Source organism: Nyctereutes procyonoides, unplaced genomic scaffold (genome assembly GCF_905146905.1).
Source record: "Nyctereutes procyonoides isolate TBG_1078 unplaced genomic scaffold, NYPRO_anot_genome, whole genome shotgun sequence".
Taxonomy (NCBI): domain Eukaryota; kingdom Metazoa; phylum Chordata; class Mammalia; order Carnivora; family Canidae; genus Nyctereutes; species Nyctereutes procyonoides.
The window spans coordinates 21,383,303-21,398,083 of record NW_026575048.1 but is presented as its reverse complement, the minus strand read 5'-3'; the positions used below and the strand labels follow the sequence as shown (position 1 = coordinate 21,398,083).

Genomic DNA, 14,781 nt, shown 5'->3' with positions numbered 1-14,781 from the left:
CTGCGGCCCTGAAGACGGATGGTGGCATGGCGTGTTAACAGTCAGAGCTTCAGTCGGTGCCTAACTATACTTGGGATGTTCCCCCAATAATTTACTGCAAGTCTTCAACTTTAACAGGTTATCTGACTGTGAAAGACCTTTTGCAGCAGATTGAACACTTACTGCTTCACATATTTTTTAAAGATTTTTAATTTATTTATTCATGAGAGACACACACACACAGAGAGACAGACAGAGAGAGAGAGAGAGACGGGCAGAGACACAGGCAGAGGGAAAAGCAGGCTCCATGGAGGGAGCCTGACATGGGACTAGATCCCAGGTCTCCAGGATCATGCCCTGGGCTCATCGGCTCAACCGCTGAGCCACCCGGGCTGCTTTGCTTCACATATTCTTGAGTGATTTAAAGGAGCGCAGCACACAGGTGTTTATGTCGCTGAGGTGTACAAGGATGGCCAGGCCAGTTCACTTAACTGGTAAACCCAGCCACAGTCCAGCATCTCCCCCTCCAAGCTGCTTTGCATGGACTATCGAAGATACAGCAACAGCTTTCGTGAGTAGAACTTCATTCCTTTAAAGGTCAGTCCATCCATAAGTGTGGATGGGTGGGGGTGCATACATACTAAATATGAGCGCCAATCTAGAAACCCCTAAGAATCAATGACAAAATGAATTCAAACAATAAGAAAATACAGGGGCGCCTGCGTGGCTCAGTCAGTGGAGCGCCCGATTGTTGGTTTCAGCTCAGGTTATGATCTCATGGGTCATGGGCTCAAGCTCCACACTGGGCTCCTCACTCTGTGTTGAGTTCATAAACTGAGCTGAAACCAAGAATCGGGCGCTCAACCGACTGAGCCACCCAGACATCAGCTTCCAATTCTTTCTTCCTCTCCCTCCCGCTCTGCCACTCCCACCTTATGCGCTTTCTCAAATAAATAATCTTTAAAAAAATTTAAGAACATGGGATCCCTGATGGTGCAGCGATTTGATGCCTGCCTTTGGCCCAGGGCGCGATCCTGGAGACCCAGGATCGAATCCCACATCGGGCTCCCGGTGCATGGAGCCTGCTTCTCCCTCTGCCTGTGTCTCTGCCTCTCTCTCTCTCTCTCTCTCTCTCTCTCTCTCTGTGTGTGTGTGTGCGACTATCAAAAATAAATAAAAATTAAATCAAAGACTAAAGAAACATTCCAGATTAAAGGAGAGAGAGACAAGACAACTCAATGCAATGCAGATCCAGGATTTTCACCTGCTGTACAGGGCAAATAGCTACACCTAAATAAGGATTACACACTACACGACAGTAGCAGTGTTCATTTCCTAATTTCTAGTAATGAGCTTATATAAAATATCCTTGTTTTAGGAAATACAGACAGAAGTATCAAGGATAATATTGAAAAATAAGAAGTGTGTAACTTACAGGACTCTGAAAAAAGGAACATGTTTTGTTTACAAATGTATACTTATATACAAAGTCATACATCATGAGAAGAAGACAATGAAGCAACGTGGTAAAACGTTGACATTTTGTGAATCTGGTTGAATGCTACCTAGTAATAATTCTACTAGCCACGCAATTTTTCTGTTAATCTGAAAGTAGGTCAAAATAAACAGGAAACAAGGGAGGAGAGTGGAAGGCAAAAAACGTATTTAAGAAAACTGAGTGGGGGGATGGGGTAACTGGGGGACAGGCGTTAAGGAGGGCACTTGATGTGATAAGCACTGGGTGCTATTATGCAACTGATGAACCACTAAACTCTACCCTCAACTTCCTAATACACTGTATGTTAACTAATTTAGGTTTTTTGTAAAGTGTTTAAGAAAATAGAGAAGACATCAAGTATCTAGCTGAAGTAAAGCAAAACCTACCTGAAGAGGAAGAACTCAAAGTGGTATAGTTAAACACAACGTCCAGTTTACCTTTGCAAATCACACACAAAGCAAAAGCGGTAGAATAGATAAATAAATACATTGATCAATCTCAAACACATTATTTTTATCCTTTTCTCGCTCTTAAACAGAAGTATCTTCCTGCTCGGTGGAAATACGCATATCATCCTTTCAGTTCCTAACACCAGGAGAGGAGACCCTCCAGTACCTGTGGCAGTCCCTGTGTCCAAGGCTACAGAGCCCATATCTTTCCGAAGGCGTTCCAGTTGTTCCTTCTGCTGCTGGCTCTCTGCATTGGCCTGTACACACAAAGAAAAATATCTTCATATTAAAAAAGGAGTCCTAGGGGTGCCTGGGTGGCTCAGTCCGTTAAGCATCTAACTCTTAATTGCGGCTCAGGTCATGATCTGTGTCGCTGAGCATGGAGCCTGCTTCAGATTCTCCCTCCCTCCGCACCCTCCCCACCCAGGTAACACCCTCTCTCTCTACAAAATAAATATAAGTCAAATAAAATCTTTAGGGAAAAAAAAAATAGGAGCCCTGAATTAGATGCCAGACTTGTAACTGGAGATGACTAAGTATACACACAAACACTAGAGGCTATTTAGACATTGAGGCAGGTAAGAGATAGCAGATACAGAAACACCAAGCAGTGTGGATCAAGATAGCACAAGTTCAGACTGGAGGGCTCTGCAGAATGAATTAGGGGTTGCAGAAGTTAGACACAAGAACCCATCAAAAGAAACGTCAAGCACACAGCAGTGATAAGGGGCCCAATGGAGCTGAAGGGGGCAGGCCAAGCGATTATTTGGAATAAGCACTGTGAACCACTTTTTTCTTAAAATTCTATAACCAGCTCTTAAATGCAGCTTAGAGTAGGAGTGGGGTGGGGCCCAAGAAGTGCTTAGCGCATCTAACAGGAAAAATCAGACTTTAAGAAATTCAAATAAAGAGAAGAAAAACAATTAAGGGGCCCTCCTGCATCTAGACAGCACACATACAGGTTTACTAATTTAAAATAACAAACACGTAGAACGTACACTGATAGCCCCCAAAAAAGTATTTATGGCAGGAGGATTAGTGCATGGTTTAAAGTTCTTTTTTAGTGGCCCAAAACATACACATAGCCTCCTCTCTTACCAGTGACTTCTTCAGACGTTCATATTCAGGACGATACTCCCTGGAGAGAGAAAACACTTTCTAAATTCCTGTGTTTAATAATCTGTCCTACCCGCCTCCACATCATTTCCATGTTCCTAGGGCTCTGACAATAACAGAAGACCTTACTTTACTGAATGTTAGATGGAACAAGTCTTAGTCACTGATATTCTATATACCTATGGAATTAAAAGTCAAAGTGCTTGTCCCCACTCTGAAACCAGCAAAGAGACAAAAAACTGCTGGCCTGGAAAGATGAACTCTGCGGAGTTCATGTCTGATGAGCTCATCATTTGTTTGGATAAACACAGTGATGAATGAATAAAAGAAGGTAGGCCCGTTGGGCTCAGGAAGCTCAATGTGTAATTATGTGGCTTATCTGGGCGACAACAAAAGGATACAGAAGGGTCTGTCCTGAGGCTTTGGTAACACACAGAAAGACCCCTTCTCTGATGAATCAAAATCAAAATAATGTGTCTAAAAATCACCATGTGGTTGTTAGAATCTTGCTAACAAATGAAGCCAAAGGAAGCTAATTATCATGCCACCCCCCAAGGAAAGCGTTCGGATTACATTTTCCTTTAAGTAAACAAATTCCAGTATTAACGATGATAACAGTAACAACAATCATTTATCGTGAAATGTGCTCGCTATGTGTCAGCAGTCAGCAATTATACTAGGTGCTTCAGATGTATTTTCTCAAATAACGCTCACAACCTTAACAATAAAATGCTACTATCCCTGATGTACAAATGATGAAAACCTGCTAAGGCCACCCATTTATTCAGTGGAGAAAACAGAAATCCAACCCATGTCTGTCTGACTCCACAGGCTATGTTCTTAATCCAGGGTCAGCCAATGTGGCAAACAGGCCAAATCATGCCTATTTTTGTAAATAAATTTTATTAGGACACAGCCATGCCCATTCGTTTGCAAATTGTTTACGGATGCTTTCGCCCTACAATGACAGTTGAGAGTTGCAACAAAGATCGTAAGGCCTACAAAAGCCTGAAATATTTACAATCTGGCTTTTTACAAAAAAAATGTGTGGGGCGCCCGTATGGCTCTGTCCGTTAAGCATCTGCCTTCAGCTCAGGTCATGATCCCAGGGTCCTGGGATCCAGGACCAGCCCTGCATTGGGCTCCCTAATCAGCGGGGAGCCTGCTTCTCTCGCTCCCTCTCTGCCTGCAGCCTCCCCTGCTTGTGCTGTCAAATAAGTAAATAAGATCTCTTAAAAATTTTTTTAAAAATAAAACAAAAAATAAAAAGTCTGAACACTCTTGCTCTTAATCACTAAATACAGTGAAAGTTGTACACTATGTTTAAAGAAGGTTAATGGAGACTTCTTATCCCTAAGTGTACACACACAGATCCCGTACACATCCAAATGACAAATGTAATACCTACACTGTGAAACCCAAATGCTTTGCCTGGCAAAACGCTATCGTATCAGACTGTGGGTTACTAAAAATGTCATCAAGAGGATTTTTCCTTCATCCTCACCTTTCATATTCTTCTGCAGCACTGGTGACTTGCACGAAGAGTTCATCTAAGCCTGTACCCAGAACAGCAGACACACCCACCACCTGCCAAAAGCATCAATGCCACTGAGCAAACAACTGTGTATTTTTAAATGCTGTATATATTACCTTATTCAAATGTCATAAAATCTTCATGAAAGAAGTTTAGATACCTCAAGAAGTCTCTGGCAAAGGGTGAAGCTAAAACAAAACAGCACACATACTCAAAAGCCATGGAAAGAAGTTTATGGAAAAGAGAAGACTGGATAAAAAGAAAATTAGGAGAAACACACAACGAGGCTTCTCATCTATTCCCTGTCAAATCTAACCACTGCTTGTTCTCTATAAAAATTAACTATCTCTGGTGCCTGGGTGGCTCAGTCGGTTCAGTGTCTGCCTTTGGCTCGGGTCATGGTCCAAGATCCTGGGATGGAGCCCAGCATTAGGCTCCTTGCACAGGAGGGAGTCTGCTTCTCCCTCTCCTGCCCCTTCCCTTGCTCATGTTCTCCCTCACTCTTTCTCTCAAATAAATAAAATCTTTTAAAAAAAAATTAGTATCTCAATGCCTTTGCTTGAGCAATTACCATCCTCCCTGCCATCCCGACTCACATTTGCTTATGTAAATCATACCTTTCCTTCAAAGCATACCTCTAATGCTATATCCTCCAAAATGCCTCATTTCAAGAGTGATCTGCCCCTCAGCAGCATCAGGCCCAACCTCCAATCTTAGTAAGATCCTTACCACAATATATTATGTTTCAATTCTGTATGTAGCCTTCCCTTTGAACTAGATCATAAACTCTGAAGGTAGGGTCTTTATCTTCTTTATCTTCTTTTTTTTTTTTTTTTTTTGAAGTAATCTCCCAATGAGGGGCTCGAACTCATGACCCTGAGATTAAGAGCCAGCCATGGGGTACCTGGTTGGCTCAATAGTTTGGGCATCTGCCTTCGGCTCAGGTCATGATCTCAGGGTCCTGGGATAGAGGCCCATGTCGGGCTCCCTGTTCGGCAGGGAGCTGGCTTCTCCTTCTCCCTCTGCCCTTCCCCCTGCTCATGGGCGCTTATTCTCTCTCTCTCAAATAAATAAATAGAATCTTTAAAAAAAAAAAATAGCCAGCCACCTCTACTTTATCTCTTAAACTTCCAGTTTTAAAACTGGACAGCAACATGTAAAAGAAGAGGTGGGAAAACCTCCAATTTTTAATAAGTAATCCTTTAAATGCTTTGTGAAAATACCAAACTTCTTTTCTAAGATAGGCTCAACGCCAGCCCTATGGTTAAGAGGATGTCTGAAGGGACTGTCAGTATAAGCAGAGGAGAAAGTTTACCCTAAGTGAGCTGTAAAACTCATCCAACACCAGGCTCATTGAACGAGTCAGGTTACTGACATATGTAGTCTCTTGATTCAAGGCATCTTGGAAAGCTTCAAAATCTTGCATCCATTCCACTGCAAAGCTGTGATCAATGATGTCAGTCTGTACCAAACAGAAGACAATTATCAGCAATCAGAGGTGTGTTTAGATACCAAACAACGTCAAAAACTTTTTAATTAAATGCCAACCACAAAGCAATTATTCTTATTTTTTTTTCTCTGCTTCCCCCATTTCCTCCTCCACTACAACAAACCATAAAGGACCACGGATACTGTAAACAAATGAACATATGTGTTCTCTTGGTTGAAGCCAACCCTTTACTATCCACTGCCAAGTGACCATGACCACAGTAGATGCCAGCACATACTAGGCTCTGAAGTCATATACTCTCTTGAATCCTTGCTGTCGACTCAAGAAAAGTGAAGTTTTCTGTTTTAATTGCTCTGCCAATAAACAAGCAGTCCCTCCCCCATATACATAGTTGTGATTCTGAGGAATAACCTATACACTATGATTGAGGGGCTACTCTATCCAGTTTTAAATTACTCTGAGGAGAGCCAGTAATAAATATTCATTTAATTCGACTGAATCTTTTTCCTACAAATGCTCATGACTTTGTTTCAGTTAAGTTTGAATCTATTCTCCGACATGTGAAAATCCTCACCTACCCAAACCCCTAAACCTTCCAATAACACAAGGTTCTGATGAAAAAGAAATACTAAACCACAAAAGGAAGGAACCACTTACTTTATTCATAACCACAATGAAAGGCAGCTTGGTTTTGTACAAGATGCTGAAAATCAAACATCAAGACATTATCAGTGAAAGCACTTAAGCTCTTGCTTACCCAATTGTCAGTCTGCTAGAACCGAGTAACGAGAACTGGAATGGGTTCAGACGCTACATACAGCTATCCATCCTGACACAGCCCTCACATTCTACTCTCCCAAGAGGAAGAGGGACTTCACCGCTACCATTAAGCAAACAACACACATACGTTCTCTTTCTTTCTTGGAGTAATAATGCTTTGATATTCATCTGGTTTTCTGTGTATGGGTTTTTTGTCTGGTTGTTTCTACCAAATAATGGTCTCTTTTAAACAATATATACGGAAACAACGCTGTCAGACGTCAGATTTCTATTTGGACTACAATTTATTGCATCTACCAAGAAGGTATATCCCTAGTCATAGGAGAAGGCACAAATGCTGGTGATGGTTTTTGTGTATCCACCAAATAAAATTCTCTCAAATTTCATAATAATTTCCCTTGCTCTATGTCGAATGCACTCACATACCCTAGTAAGGCATGTCTCTCTGTCCTTAATGACAGACACCAAGTTGGGGCAAACTTGTGCTTTTTGGAATTATAGATAAATCTCTTTATTCACAATCTCTCATTTTATAATTTAAGTCTACATGTCATAACACAGAAAAGGAACATTTATATCAGAGGGCTCTATTCTATTTAGACTTGTTTCATTCAACTGCGAGCGACTACCAAAAGGTTCATATTCATACAGTACCTGTTTCTGTAACAAGCAAAGGGGGGAGATGAGAAGCTGGTCAAAGAGAATGCTAACACATATGCCTCTTTTCTCTTCTAATCTCTCCCCAGCTCACAACTACTAAACTGAGGGGCACATCTGAATGAGCACAAATCCAGGTTGGTAAGCACTCAGGACTCAAATATAAAAAAGAAAAGAGGAGGCCTCCTACCTTGATGTAATACCATGGCCCACCAACAATTCATTACCTGCAGGCATAGAGCATATTGGACATGAAGGTCACTGGATTGGTACTTCTTGATGTATCCATGACGTATATGACAACTGTGGGAAATGAGGATGCCTAAAGCCACAAAATAATCACAGCCTTAGTCAAAGGACTCATGACCTATCTCCAAACTCTTTTCCCACCTTCCTTAGCAAGGGAAAACCACTTTAGGCAGGGTGCCAAGAGCTTCCACAACTAACTTCCCATATGGCATCCCACTCAATAAAAAGATGCTTAACCAGTTTAGCGCTCTAGTTAGTCAGTCTAACAAGTCCTCGAATACTCACCAGGGCTTCAGTAATGATTGTCCCAGAAGCCGACCACGTGAAAACCTCAATCTGTCCAGGTGTGTCAAGCAAGACATATCTGTATCAAGAACAACCATTCGAGAAGTATCACACCTGTGAAATACTGAAAGATATTCCAGCACACGTAACACTGAACATCTGCTTATCCAAGAAGGAATAACCTCTTCACACTGTCAACTCTAACTTCCTCCCACTACCCTTAAAACGTATACTACCTGTCCAGTATTCATGATACCAGGCAGGAGTAGCAGTCCACAAATTGCTGCAAATGATCACAGAAGAAACTATGATCATATTAGAAACACACTGTGTTAAAAATAAGAGATAAACAAAACCAGAAGGCAAATCTCTTGGGGAACCAAGGTTTCTTGGGGTCGTGGTGGGGGGCGTCGAAGGAAGGTTTTGAATTCTCTATAATGAGCATATAGTCTTTTTTTTTCCTTTTATTTTTTTTTAAGATTTTATTTATTTATTCATGAGAGACACAGAGACATAAACAAAGGGAGAAGCAGGCTCCCTGCAGGGAACCCGATGCAGGACTCAATCCCAGAACCCTGGGGTCACGACCTGAGTCAAAGACAGACACCCAACCACCGAGCTACCCAGGCGCCCCTTATGATTTATTTTTAAACAAGGGTTAGAAAGGTACTTCAGAGATTTTAATGCCAACAAATGTGTTTTCCCAAGAGAAGGTAGGGAGACAACTGAATTTGGACAAAGTCTTAAAACACCTCCTAGGAAGCCATGGGCATATATGACAGTGATTGGGGGTAGGATACTATTGAATTTAGCTCATCACTGTAGAGCATCTTAATGATTTCTTTTGCCCACCTTTTTGTTTCACTTCTAATGGTTTCATCTCAATCTACACCCTTTCAGAGCCCGATGGTATCCTGAAATCCTTGAGACACGGCAACTACAGTGTAATAAACAGGTGTTAGGCCAAAAGCACTTACTTAGACATGTTCTGGGCCTTCTCAATAAATTTCATCACCTGAAAGAAAAAAGATGCCAATTAAAAACAGGATCCATCTTCAATACAAAAATCACCGTTTCCAGGGTGGCCCACCTTATAGGCAACTATCAACTACTGAATCTCTGTTCTCAGTCTTAGGACACCAACTAATAAACTCCATGAACTAAGGAAACACAGTCACATCAGCAGCACTGACACACCCCAGAGTGTACTGCAGGGTCCTGAGAAGCTGAAGACGATCTCTCACTTTCGGGTCATATCTCTTAGTACTTTGGTATAAAATGTTTAACAGCCTGTCTCTTGGAGTGACATGAGGGTAAAAAATTCATGATTACAAAACACTCTTGTAGAAGTAGGAGAAAAACCTAAACAGTGACAATTATCTGTCACATGTAAAAAAGCCCCATTATCTTTCCATTCCATGCCTGCTAGCCCCTCCCACTCCCCAATCCTCCACTCCATCCTCAAGGTGACAGTATAAGCCAAGATCAAGAAAAGAACCTAGATTTTTGTTTTACTGGCCATCACAAATGTTAAATGTGAAGTGTCTCACAATACTGATTATCCTGTCATAACTTACTTCTCTGTCTATCAAAATGTTTACTTATTTTCCATATGTATATCCAGGTTTATTGCTCTTCTTTCCCAATGTGAGCAAGCCAAGCATTCAAAAGTCAGAGGTTTTTGGGGATCCCTGGGTGGCTCAGCGGTTTGGCGCCTGCCTTTGGCCCAGGGCGCGATCCTGGAGTCCCAGGATGGAGTCCCACGTCGGGCTCCCGGCATGGCGCCTGCTTCTCCCTACTCCTGTGTCTCTGCCTCTCTCTCTCTCTCTCTCTCTCTCTCTAGGTCTATTATAAATAAATAAATAAATCTTTAAAAAATTAAGTCTGTCATCGGTTTTAAAAAAAAAAAAGTCGTAGGTTTTTACGCATTCATGTCTATAAAAGTAAAAACAGACATACCTGATCAAATCTGGTAGCAAAGAGATTGAGTGAGGTCACTATACCACCATTGGGCCCAAGCCCATACCTGGACACCAAGTTGAGGATTTAAATTACTTACAGATCAATTTAGGTGATGAAACTCACACTTAGGATATTATTCACACACATAGCACCGTAACATTAGTGTTCCACAAATGGAAACTGGCAGCTAATCCTTGACTAGTATATACCACACAAACTTAACCTCACAAGGAATTTTCATTATCAACATCTTCCTCATTCCTTTATCATTCTGGGGATGCCTAGGCAAAATGAAGAGATTAAAGTGACCAAAATCTAACAGACAGATGCACTTGGCACTGACAGCTTAATGGTATTAGACACTAAGATCTTAAACTATCACTGAAGATATCACACTCCTTGCTCTGATCCTCACTGGTCAACCTGCTGATTATAATTGGTCTACCCAGCTAGAGCTACCTGCAAGGAAAGTACACATTTCATACAGCATGTACTAACACTCAATGCTCTTAAATAAACCTACTCCTTTGAGTCTCCCAATCAGAGGAGGCAGTGGCCTCCAGGGCAATACTACTTTGTGGAAGCAAGGTATGGCACCAGCTACCCAGCCTCCCACTCTGGGTGCTTCTAATTACAACAGCCCATAGTCTAGAAAGATGGTAAGAAAACTGAAACCACAAGGTGTAATAGTCTAATCACCTATAATACCTCTCCTCACTCATCTTTCTATCCTCTTAAGTAAATTACTTTAAAGCAATTAAATGCTATTGCTAGTATATTTCAGAAAGAAAATGCAGAATACTCTCAAAGCCACAAAATACAGACAGTAACTAGCTAGGGATGACTCAATGAAGTAGATGCAGAAAAGGATACTGTTTCATGACTTCTTTATACTTCACAGTGTCACGAATATCTGGGAGGGTGGGGGGGGGGAAATTCAATGGAATTTAACACATAGAAACAAGGGAATCCCTGGGTGGCTCAGCGGTTTAGCGCCTGCCTTCGGCCCAGACGTGATACTCAGGTCCCAGATCGAGTCCCACGTCGTGCTCCTTTCTCTTGCTTCTCCCTCTGCATGTGTCTCTGCCTGTCTGTGTGTGTGTGTGTGTGTGTGTGTGTGTATCATGAATAAATAAGTAATAATCTTAAAAAAATCTTACAAAAAAAAAAACCCACATAGAAACAATATAGTTTGAGACACTCCACCTATAACATCCTTAGACAATGGGCCTCGCCAATCATCTCTGCTTCCTCTGAGGAAAACAAAAGTAAGTTTCTCTCCTGGTATCTCAGGTACTTTTCAAGTCTATTTTCTAAAGTTTTAAGCTAAGGTCATTGAACTGTGATACAGAAAAAAGCAAGATCGTGAAGAGAAGAACAGAAAGGCAGAAAGTGCCCTGCAAGTATCTTCCTACCAACAAGAAGCTGAAACCAGCCTTTCAGGCTTCTCTTGTCTGCATTCTCTTCTACTAATCCCCCCAGCTTCACATTGGTTTCCTTCCTTACTTGGTAAGTGGCAAGCAATCCATGAAAAATGTTAGGCTAGGGGCTCAGAAGTTATGGTAGAAACGGTCTGAGACAAGGAGAGAAGTTTTGTGTGTGTGTGTGTTTAAGATTTTATTTATTCATTAACGAGAGAGAAAAAGAGAGAGAGAGAGAGAGAGAGAGAGGCAGAGGGAGGGGCAGAGGGAGAAGCAGGTTTCATGCAGGAGCCTGACGTGGTACTTGATCCTAGGTCTCCAGGATCAGGCCCTGGGCTAAAGCTAAAGGTGGCGCTAAACCACTGAGCCACCTGGGCTGCCCTGTGTGTGTGTGTGTGTGTTTAAGTAATGTAGCCAAGTTGAGTCTTTTTTTCTTCTGTAAGATTTTCTTTAAGATTTTATTCATTTATTCATGAGAGAGACAGAGAGAGCAGCAGAGACATAGGCAGAAGGAGAAGCAGGCTCCCTAAGGGGAGCCAGATGTGGAACTCGATCCCAGGACTCTGGGATCATGCCCTGAGTATGAAGGCAGACACTAAACCACTGAGCCACCCAGGAGCCCCAGGGGAAAAGTTTTATACCACTTAAGGACCTTATCAGTGATCACACACAAAGAAAAAGGGAGCTAAATCAAGAAAAAACGTTTATTTCTTACTAACTGCCTACTGGTAGCAAGGGGTAATGCAGACCTGATTTTTCAAAGGGAATTAATGCATCCAGTAATATCTAACTAAACCTGTCTACCAGCCTACAGACTCTACCAACTATTTGAATTCCATCTTTTTTAAAATTTAGGTGTAACTGACATATAGTATCTTACTAGTTTCAGGTTTACATCATATTGATTCAATATTTTTATAAATTTCAAAATGATCTCCACAAGTCTAGTTACCATGTGTCATCATACAAAGTTATTATAGTATTAATTCTATTCCCTAATCTATAAGTTATATCCCTATGACTTAGTGTGTACCTGGACGTTTGTACCTCTTAATCCCCTTCACCTATTTCACTCACTCCCAGCTCCTCCCTGCTCTGGTAACCAACAGTTTGTTTCTTATATCTGTGAGTCTGTTTCTGCTTTGTTTTGTTTTTTAGATTCCACATATAAGTGAAATCATAAGGTATTTGTCTTTCTCTGTCTTGGCTTATTTCACTTAGCATAACATCCTCTAGGTCCATCCATGTAGTCCCAAATGGTAAGATTTCATTCTTTTTTATGGCTGAGTAATTTTACAAAAAACCATATATTTATATATATATTATTTACAAATATATATATCTTCTTATCCAGTCATATATATATATACACACACATATCTATATCTTCTTATCTAGTCATCTATCATCAGGTAGAAGTCCATCCTTTAAGCAAGAAGATATTAACTTCTTCCCCAACTTCCCAAAATGACCTCTGGCTCCTGAACAAGATTTTCCTTTATTAGTATGATTAGGGTCCAAGTAGCTTAGCAGAATTAAGAGACAAAAAATGAGAGGATTAGCACAGCGACAGCCTGAAAATCAGGAAGTTCCTAGATTCTTTTCTTTTTTTTTCAAGATTTTATTTATTTATTCATGAGAGACACAGAGACAGAGAGGCAGAGACACAGGCAGATGGAGAAGCAGGCTCCATGCAGGTAGCCTGATATGGGACTCGATCCCGGGACTCCAGGATCATGCCCTGGGCCAAAGGCAGGCACTAAACCGCTGAGCCACCCAAGGATCCCAGGCTCCTAGATTCAATCAAGAATCATGACAGTGCATCATATTCACCCTTAATTTCTGTCAGAGTCACAGATTTCTCTGGAAGTCTGATGATAACCGGAAACCTTTCCCCAAAACAATGCATATATGCATATCTATGTATATGCCCGTGTCTCTGCCTCTCTCTCTCTCATGAAGGAAGAAAATCTTTTTTTTTTTTTTTAAAGATTTTATTTATGTATTCACGAGTGACACACAGAGAGAGAGAGGCAGAGACACAGGCAGAGGGAGAAGCAGGCTCCATAAGCGGAGCTCGCCTGGGTCCGGGAGACTCCATCTCCGGTCTCCAGGGTCACGCCCTGGATTGAAGGCGGCGCTAAACCGCTGAGCCACCCGGGCTGTCCAAGAAATAAGATGTTTAAAAAATACAAATGAAACAACAGTAGCCTGACACCCTCGGATCAGAAAGAGGGGAGACATGAGAGTGAGAGGTAAGGAAACTAATATACTTAGGGAAAGGAGTCAACAAAGAAAATTGTTTAGAATTTTTAGGAAATTCAAGGAAAATGAAAGATAGTTTAGAGAAAACGAAAAATGAAAGCATTAGAGATTGGCCGAGCTGGAGGCTTTTGGTTTTCTGAAGAACTTCAGAGTTCTGTTCCAGTTTACTCACCAATATTGGCAGGAAAGGGTACTTCATGTACAGCCGGGTCCAGATTAATCACATAAGGTGGAGAGCCTCGGCTATGCAGATGTCCAGTAAGCCTCTGCAGAGACGCGAAAGAGCGATGGAGTGAGACCGAGGGAATGATAAGGGGCCAAGATCCCTTTATGGATCACAGCTGAAGACTTCTGCACTTACGTGTCCCTCCCTCTACCTGAAACACTCGTCCCCAATATCCGCCTCCAACATTCAACTCTCAGGTGAAATGCTTTCTTTTCTTGATCATCCCTCCAACAGGGCCTCCCCTATTGTCTGTCGATCACTTAATTACTTGATTCGTGTGAGGTTTTTCCCCATCACTCCCGTTGAAACATTAGCTCCGATAAAGCGGGAACCTTGTCAACTTCAATCGCTGCATCTCCAGCGCTCGAAACGGAAGAGCTGCGCAAGAAACAGCACCGTAGTAATCCCCACCCGAAGCCTGGGCGCCAGCACCGTCCTAACTGCCGGTTACGTGGGAGCCCCCGCCTTCCAGGAGGCGGCAGTTTTAGCGGCAAGACGATTCCAGAACAACGTGGCAAGCTGTACCAAATACGAACTGAGGGTGCGGAGAAGAGAGCCCTAACTGAACCAGGCTAGAGTCCGAAAAGGCTCGGAACCGGAGTTGCTGGCGAGGTCCTGAAAGCCACACGCGGACCCCCTTCAACTCCCGAGCCCGTCCTCGAGGTCCCCCTGGCCTTCCGCCCACCACCGACAACCTCTCGAGCGCACCTCCTACTCCCGCGCCCTGTACGTCACCTGTACAAAGGTGGTCTTCCCAGATCCCGCCATTCCTAACACCAACAGACACACTGGGGGCCGAGGACCCCCCGGAGCCCGCTCCTCAGCGGCCTCCGCGGGCGCCGCCATCTTCCTCGGGCTCCGCCCGCTCTACCATAGAGACGCCGCGTACCTAGAGAGGCTTCCGTGCCGC

At 42.5% G+C, this 14,781-nt stretch overlaps 2 protein-coding genes across 8 annotated transcripts in view; one reads left to right on the top strand and one right to left on the bottom strand.

Annotated features, from left to right (window-relative positions):
• LOC129511177 (STAGA complex 65 subunit gamma) overlaps positions 1 to 7,684 on the top strand; it is a 24,512-nt gene extending 16,828 nt beyond the window's left edge. The window contains exon 5 of one of the 3 annotated variants that reach the window (XM_055327726.1): positions 7,553 to 7,684. The gene's annotated coding sequence lies outside the window, so the exon portion shown is untranslated. Of the gene's footprint in view, positions 1 to 2,015; positions 2,232 to 4,565; positions 5,115 to 7,552 lie in introns of those variants that run through there. The other 2 variants (XM_055327725.1, XM_055327723.1) reach the window with 2 other exon arrangements.
• Positions 1 to 14,781, bottom strand: part of LOC129511181 (GPN-loop GTPase 1-like) — an 18,804-nt gene extending 4,023 nt beyond the window's left edge. Inside the window, exons 1-12 of one of the 5 annotated variants that reach the window (XM_055327737.1) lie at positions 14,607 to 14,754; positions 13,818 to 13,911; positions 10,833 to 10,872; positions 9,957 to 10,023; positions 8,975 to 9,012; positions 7,998 to 8,076; positions 7,691 to 7,785; positions 6,684 to 6,729; positions 5,892 to 6,038; positions 4,547 to 4,629; positions 3,025 to 3,064; positions 2,093 to 2,183 (exon numbers count right to left, since the gene is read on the bottom strand). In XM_055327737.1, the coding sequence (XP_055183712.1) occupies positions 2,093 to 2,183; positions 3,025 to 3,064; positions 4,547 to 4,629; positions 5,892 to 6,038; positions 6,684 to 6,729; positions 7,691 to 7,785; positions 7,998 to 8,076; positions 8,975 to 9,012; positions 9,957 to 10,023; positions 10,833 to 10,872; positions 13,818 to 13,911; positions 14,607 to 14,717 (931 nt within the window). In that variant the 5' untranslated portion in view covers positions 14,718 to 14,754. The other 4 variants (XM_055327741.1, XM_055327740.1, XM_055327742.1 and 1 more) reach the window with 4 other exon arrangements.